The following is an 8,436-nucleotide window of genomic DNA, read 5'->3' on the forward strand; positions in this document are numbered from 1 at the left end:
CACAGTTTAAAGTTTTACATTTTATATACAGTACTTATTAAAATACCCAACAGGTAACATGATACATCATAAAAAGTTTTTTGTTGTTTATTTTAAAGGCACACACTGCAATAAATGTATGTGCCTCAAATGAAGCTCAAATATTGATATAGTATCATTTCAAAAATATAATTTATCTTGGTTCATTTAACTTTAGGGGTGTAACCTCTTCTGGATGTTTATATGTTTACTTTTTGTGTAGTTAACAGTCAAATATTTGTCACCCTTTATTAAATCTAATGTATAATAATTCATGCATTACATGTATAATCTTTTCATGTAATGAATTTGACATTTACATTCAGTTAGAGAATTTATATGTTATGTCTGATCATTGGTCATATCACCTGCATGGGACAGATGGTTTATAAATCACTCTGGGTCTGCTTTGGCATAAAGCCCAGTTCACACTTAACTTTTTATAATTATTTGAACATTTAATGTCTTCTAAACAAGGAGACATTCTCTCCTTACTTTTTCATGTATTGAGAAATATTCTGTATTGATGTGCAAAACCTTTTATCTATAAAACATTCATATGTTTGAGCTACATGTTAGTGTCATGGTCCTGAGTCTGTGACTCAGTGGTTTTGGTTTTGGTTATTATTATCTTGTGCTTAAGGTTAATTCTTGTTTTCATGTTCTTTGGGGTTGGGTTCTGGTTATATTTTGAGCAACTTCTGTTCTGTGTTTCTGCCTGCCCTGGTCCCATGTCTCTGTGTTTGTCTGTGTTCAGTCTGTGTGTTTCCTGTTTTACTTTGAAGGTCAGTGTCTCAGATTAATGTATTCTGTTTTGCTTCCCTCGGTTCTTGTCAGGTTTGATTGCTCCCAGCCGTGCTTCTCTTGTGTGTCTCATTTCCTTGTTACTGCCTTTGTATTTAAGCCTTGTGTTCTCCGTGCTTAGTTGTCAATGTCTCATCCCTGGAACTGTGTGTGTGTGTTTCCCTGTGTTTCCTTGTGTCTCTGTTTAGCATTCCCAATCTAGTGTTGTATTCTGTATTGTTGTTAAGCCTGCAATAAAGCAGTGATCTTTTTCCGTGAGTTTTGCATTTGCACACAGCCAGTTCATGACAGTTGGAGGTATTTAATGTATTTTATGAATAATTCGGTGGACAAACATATTTGCTTTTTAACCCAGTTTTTCCTTATTTTTTGGGTAAATTTCATATACATAAAATTTATGAATCCAAAAACAACATTTTTGATATTTCTAATATAAACTATTGCTACAATTTTCTTAGAACAACAGCCTCATTAACTTTAACACTCAGTATTATGTTTTATGTACTTTCCAGGACTTTTTTCTCCTTTTTTGAGGCAAACCTAGAAACCAGGAACTAAATATAATACAAACAGAAAACCATATTTCAAAGAGTATAACTTAAACCAAAAACACTCGTTCACCAGACCCAGTGCTGTGGCACTCTCCTAGAATTCTTGCTTTTGCTTGTGAGCTATTTGAGCACCTAAAAACTTGTTGAAACAATAAAAAATAAATGTCATTACCTTCTTTCTTTGTTCTGCTTCCTGCCTGCCTGCTGTTCTCTCCGGGGAGTGGGGGGTCAATCCTGTCATAGTCATATGAATATAAGGAAGCATGCATGAGTGAGAGTTTAGCCAGAATGAATATAAGACAACCTGTCGCGTTCCTGGGTCGATGACCCAGTGTTTTGTTTGTTATTATTATTGTTGATTTATTTATTTATTATGTTTGGGTCCTTTTCCTGCAACACACAGCCATTCCATGACACAACCAAATGATAAAACAATGATAAATAATTTCTATTATTGTGGCACATGATTTTTTTCCATCTTAAAGAGTTGAAAGTGAATTGTTTAGTTATTTTTAAGAAAAAAAAAAAAGGTCAAACAGGGTCAAATGAGAAAATTGAAATATACATCTTGGTAGATGACTTTCATTTCACAAATGGAAAGAAAAAGTTTCTTTCATTTAATGGCTTACGTCTGTGAGCCCTTCAAGGACCTTAAGGTTTTCAGTTCAGTTGCATGAGCCTGGTATGCTTGCCCTGTGCTGCAGGTTTTTGCCACAGCATTAAAATTTTTACATCTGTCGATAATCACTACATCTGTAAAAATGTAAGACGACAGTATACTATAAACATGACACATACCATACTATAATCCTATGAGGACTAAAGCTTCACTAAAAACACATCACACTTATTGAAAGAGGAGGAAAGAATGGTCTCAGTGTGAGCTGGATAATAGAAGATTACAGAAAGACCTGTATAAGTGTATCAGTAAATTTATGCCATATGTACTTTGAATTCAGGTGATTGGACACAGGAATAATGTGTAATTTTCAATTACGTTTTTTTTTTTAAATTATTAATCCTGCCTGGACTCTCTTGTAGTGTTGCTAGTTACAGATTCTTCATATAACACCAGCAGCTAAACTCATGCAAACTCCATACCTTCTGTTACTTTCTGCATCTGCACGGCTGAGGGGAGCCGAGTATCCATCATTTGACTCCACTGCTGTTCAGAGCCTTTCAGTTCTTTTAGTCCCAACAAGCTTTCTGACATCTTTCTGTCACTTGCTCAGAGATTTGTCCTTACCCATGCCTGCTTGGGGCTTTTTATTTCAGCATAGAGCATTGATAAAAAGTTGGTTGTAAAATGACACGCCATCTCTTAACAGTGAAAAGTCTGTGGGAACTAAGAACAAAGACAGCTTAAAGACGACATGATATAAGTGAAAATAATCTCCCTTTTGCGTTTCTTCTGCCAGCTGTAGGTGGGCTCATTTTGGAAACTGTGGGCCGTATCTGAGAGTAAGAGCAAATATAATTGTTTAGTTTGGAGGACTTATTTCATCAGAGAGTTGATCTGGTGGGTGACGGTTTGAATCTAGCACAGTTCCAAGTCAAGACCATCATATTTTCAAGGTCTGAAAATCCTCAAGCTTTAACCATACAGAAAGGATGAAGTTATTTATGTTGCTTCTCTTCTGCCCTGCTGTATTTGCAGGTAAAAAAAACCATTTAATCAAATCTGTAAACAGCAGCATATTTGTTTTGCTTTTGTAGGTAGTTCATAGACTCAGTATCAATGCTCATTTAATCATTTTATGAGAATATAAAACAGGACAAATATATATTTTATCATGTGTATGAATTTTACTGGTGTCACAACTCTTTTTCATTACTATCATAAATGATACATATGAAAAGGTTTGATGTAAAAAGTGTGAAAGAAGTCAGGTTTTCTTATATGAAAGGTTCAAATCAGATTTATCTCATTAAAGTAGTTTTTAAAGATTTAGGCTGATTATTATCAATATTTTTGTAGTTCAGAAAAGGGAAAACTTCTTTTTTCTTTACTCACAGAGGTTTATTATTTACCTATCAGCTAGTCAGAGTCCAGTGGAACCAAATATGCCGTAGAGGTGGTTTCACTCAGCAGCCAATCACATTCACATGCCCTCTGATCCCAACAGTCTGTGATATTTGATTGTGAAATGTAAATAAATTGTTTGTATAGTTGCAATTATGTCTTATTTTGAATGAAGCCACTTTAATACTCCAGTTAACTAACAACTTCATCCACATCTTTGTCAAAATATAAATAACATTAAGATTTTCTTCTGTCACATTGTGTCCTTACATGCTCACACACACACACACACATCACATTTCACACTATATTTGTATGTTTTATTGACTTATATACTAACAATATAAACATTGTTTGCCCCACAGAGAGACACTCACTGAAGTATTTCATCACGGCATCTTCTGGAAACCCAAACATCTCAGAGTTTATGGGTGTTGGGATGGTTGATGGCGTCGAGGCGGGTTACTGTGACCTCAGAAACAGGATATTGGAAATGAAACAGGACTGGGCGAAGAAAATAGTAGACAAAGACCCTCAGCAGTTACAGTATTACACTCATGTGTGCTTTGAGAATCTGCCACCCTTCTTCACAGATACAATGTCCACTGTGATGCAGGATTTCAACCAAACTGGAGGTGTGATATTTTATGTTATTCCTTACACCAGTCAGTACAAATTATACAAATACCTACACAAAAATGATTTAAGTAAATTCATTTTGGTTTTTTTTAATTTTGTAATTAAAGATCTTAAGTCTTAAAAATTTACTTCTCCACTGAATCCAAGAATCATCAAACCTTGTAGATGTGAACATACTTAAAACTGTGATAAAACAATCAATTATAATCACTGTTGTTTGTCCTGCCCTTAACAATTGTATCTTAACAGTTGTTCTGATTCTTATAATTTGTCATCTAGATGTCTACTCCTGGGTTAAATTAGTTTCTGTCTCTTGTCCTTCATCTTTTATTTTTGAGGTATCACATCAAGTTAATTTGTACATGTTACAGCATTTCAGCTATCTTCCTTTAGTCATGCTAATAAAAAGTTGACAGATCAGCTCAGATCTGAGCATAGCTCAAACCTTGAAAAATAGCAGTGATTCACGAAATGAATAATATTAACAAGTTCATTTTAGTGTGTGTTTTCCTTCTCTTTCTTCAGGTGTCCACTTTTTACAGAGGATAGATGGCTGTGAATGGGATGAAACCACTGGCAAGGTGACTGGATTGACACGTTTTGGGTATGACGGAGAGGACTTTATTGAGCTTGATCTAAAGACACTGACATGGATCGCACTGAAACCAGAGGCTGTCAATACCAAAATAAGATGGGATGCTGAGAGAGCTGAACTGAGAAACGCTCAATACTTTCTCATTGTGGTTTGTCCAACTTGGCTGAAGACAGTTTGGAACACTGCAAGAAGTTCCCTGCAGAGAAAAGGTAAAATTACATGACCCAAAGCATTTTCATGGATGCAGTAGTGTGCAGTATTTTTATATTATATGCAGTAGTTTATGTTAAAATATATGTATAAAAATAGTTATCTCTGAAAAAATGTATAGGTTGACTATTACATCCTCAGCCTAGACTTAACAGGATTGTAATTTTCCATTCTTTCAATCCCAAGATTCCCGAACAAAGTTTAAACAACAGTTCTCAAACCTATACTAACAACCAAAAAGCAGGAGAAAAAGGATTTCGTCCAAAGAGGTTCTCATTCCCTTTAGTTGCTAGATTCTGATCATGCTGCCTACACAAACATTTTATTCAACTTTTACAATATTTACTGGCTCACTTTGCCTCCCAAAGAGATATGGAGAGGTAAAGGGGGATGTCATACAGATGCTACAGACAGATGAAAAATAAAAGTAGCAGTAACAAGTAAAGCACAAAGGACATGGAGAACACCAGAAGGTCACACAGAAGGTAAAACAGTGTGACACCTGTGAGGCTCAGAGAGAAGACTATATACACACAGTGTGGAGTGAACGCAGGTGAAACCAGTGAGGGTGTGGCAGACAATCACACAGGAGGGAAACTAGACACAGGTGCAGACAATCAGCGAATCAGCGGTGGGAAGTAAAGCCACAGGAGACATGCAACCCTACTTTTCACGTTTCCAGACTGCAACTGATTGACTCGACCGACTCTTCCCGTTGTGTCTTACTCCCAGTAGAGATCTCAGGGGAGCAGAAGCAGCCGGCATTTATCAATATAAAAAATCCTTCACTCAAAGCCTCATTTTAATTTGATAACAGTTGAATATAACATGTGGAACAACTGTATCATAAACAGTTTTATTATAGCACAAACTCAGCTCTATTTCATCATCTCATGTGTAACAGAGCTCAGGCCATTTTCACAGCTTGACAGTGTGAAAAATGATCATACTGGAGAGGAGAGATGCACAGGTGGGGGCGACATCCAGGCTGAGAGAAATTTGCCCGAGTGTTTGGAATTTTTTGCTGAGGACTGTTACGCTGGTTTATATCAATCTGAACAGATTAATTGATGCTTATTTTGGATTGCAGACTTTGGACTTGGAAGCTGGAAAGTGGAGTCAGTGTGGGAGGGTTGGGCAGACAAACATGATAGGGAAGGAGGTGGATAGCTATAACAGCAGTTATGGAGATGAGCGATGAGGAGGTATATGGGAGCAATACAGAGGTAAATGAGCAGCAGGAGGTGGTGAGAGGAGGTGGATACTGGATGGCCAATGACAGAAAGAGAAACAAGGAGCAGAAGGCTAGGCTGGAAGGTAGAGACAGTAAGAGTTGGGAGGATGTGGTGAAGAAGCCACAGCTGGAATCCCTTCATCTTGTGTTGAGCTTCCAGGGTAATGGAGAAAAACAGGTGGAAAAGGCAACAAAGCTTGCGAGTGTAGGAAAAGTCAAAGTATAAAGAAGTGTGAAAGTTGGAGTGCAGAGAGTGAGTGGGAGTAAGGAGATGATAACAGGAGTCCCCTTTAGTGTTAACACAGCAGCATTTTGGTTTTGGTGTCAAACCAAAATGCTTGAACAGTGGAGGGGAAGGTAGTGCTGCCTACTGAGGATGTGAGACGATGAAGCAAGAGGCCGATTTCCCACAGTGGACAACCTTAAACCCATTTCTTTTGTTTTGGTACCTCCCACCAGAGGTCCAAGTGGAGCTGTGGAGCCAGCAGGTGTTTAACAAAATAACACATTTCTGTTTCGTAGCCTCAAGTTAAAGTAATGTCAGTTAAATATGACGTGTGGAAATACTGCAAATTGCGTTTTTCCTTAACTGTTCGCATTTCCTTTCCTTACCTGTTTTTCTTTCTCAACTTTCAATACTACTTTCATCCACGTTCACTCACTCTACACAACTTCTATCTTCCTCCTCTCCAGTTCTTCCATCAGTGTCTCTCCTCCAAAAGACTCCCTCCTCTCCAATCAGCTGCCACGCTACAGGTTTCTATCCTGGCAGAGCTGTGATGTTCTGGAGGAAAGATGGGGAGGAGATTCATGAAGATGTTTATCTTGGAGAAATCCTCCCCAACAATGATGAGACCTTCCAGATGAATGCTGACCTGAGCATATTATCAGTCACACCTGAAGACTGGGGAAGGTACGACTGTGTCTTTCAGCTCTCTGGTGGTGAGGACATCATCACAAATCTGAATGAAAGCATTATCAGGACGAACTGGAAAGGTGAGAAAAACATATTTGAGTAATTTAGTTTGTTGATACTGTGGATTGTCGAAAATGTGAGGCTTGAATCTTTCTTCCTGGCTTCTTTTTTCATTATTATTATTACTTTGGGAATAACTGATGGAGATCCAAGCTGGGCTGGAAAATATGTACATTCTTCGAGGCTGTTAATGCTCTTAATATTCTTAAGATTAAGAAAAAAAACTTATTTTTTTAGTCTGTGAATTAAAAAAAGTTTCACTAATGTTTCATACAAAAGCCATTCCACAAGTGGACTAACTGAAATTGTTTTATTTTTTTAACCCTCCAGCTCCTGTCAATGTCACTGAACTCTCTGTGTGACTGAATCAACATCACGTAGACAAACACCGAGGATACACGCCTCCAGTTAGACAAGTTTAGGGAACCGAAGATTCATGGTTATTTTATTAGTGATTTTTCTAAATAACAGTTCTTAACAGTTCTTAAATTTCTAGTAATTTTTAATACCATCATATAATTATTCAGTTGTTACTGAAAGAGACAAGTCAGAATCTGTAATATCCATTTCAGTCAAATTAATCTATTTCATCCATATTAACAACGTTTAGTAGTTTTCAGTTTGAGTTTCAGAGCTCAGAAACATCAAACTGTCCCGTGTGTCTCCAACACTGCCTGTTCTCCTGTGTGGGTATTAAAAGGTCGCTCTACATTTATTATGTCCTTAAGTGTCAAACCAGAGCCTGACCCACTGCTTTCAGCTGGATCAGCTGGCCAAAGGTTTTTGGCAGTGTCATGCAACTCTTTGCTTAAAGTTGTTTTATTTTCCAATAAAATTAATTTATGATTTTTTTTCCCCAATGTTATGAGTGTATATCTGTGTCATGAGTGTGTATCTCAATAATGATATGCAGATGAGATGCAATTATGCCCCTTCTGGCTGCCTTGATAATTATTTTATTCAACTTAATGTCAAATATGACGGCCTTGCAATCATTTTCAAAATTTAGTGATAATCATCAGCCAGAAAACTCAAAGCATAAAAATGTGACAGAAATCAGGGGTTTTTTGGGGGATACTGTCCTGTGTTTTGTTGCTCACATAAAAATGGTGTTCAGTCATGTTTCATTCAAATGCAAATAAATAAAAATGATAAATCTCTTAACTACTGTATTTGTTTTCTTTATTGACTTTTTTTTTAAAGCTCTATTAAAATGTTTTTAGAAGCATTAAGGGCTAAACTGCAAATACACAACCTTATTAATTTTGTTCAATTTTCTAAAAAAGTAAAAAAGACAGAAAGATGTTTATCATCGTAGAGAAATGAACGCCCCTGATATATTTTTAAGAAAAAAAACGTCTCAAGTAAAAACAATTTTGTAGAACA

General features: G+C 36.7%; 1 protein-coding gene across 2 annotated transcripts; it reads left to right on the forward strand.

Moving 5' to 3' along the window:
• The first annotated feature begins 2,876 nt into the window (after positions 1 to 2,876).
• On the forward strand, positions 2,877 to 8,214 carry LOC146363449 (major histocompatibility complex class I-related protein 1-like). Of its 2 annotated transcripts, none has more exons than XM_084919856.1 (5): positions 2,877 to 3,030; positions 3,762 to 4,031; positions 4,561 to 4,839; positions 6,768 to 7,070; positions 7,381 to 8,214. In XM_084919856.1, the coding sequence occupies exons 1-5, from the start codon at positions 2,985 to 2,987 to the stop codon at positions 7,410 to 7,412; spliced, it is 930 nt and encodes a 309-aa protein (XP_084775982.1). In that variant the 5' UTR covers positions 2,877 to 2,984; the 3' UTR covers positions 7,413 to 8,214. The 2 variants fall into 2 exon arrangements, with proteins under 2 accessions (XP_084775982.1, XP_084775983.1); XM_084919857.1 differs by having other exon boundaries at positions 2,887 to 2,948.
• The last annotated feature ends 222 nt before the right edge of the window (positions 8,215 to 8,436 follow it).

This window comes from Perissodus microlepis, chromosome 22 (genome assembly GCF_051167445.1).
Source record: "Perissodus microlepis isolate ML-2025 ecotype Zambia chromosome 22, ASM5116744v1, whole genome shotgun sequence".
Taxonomy (NCBI): Eukaryota; Metazoa; Chordata; class Actinopteri; order Cichliformes; family Cichlidae; genus Perissodus; species Perissodus microlepis.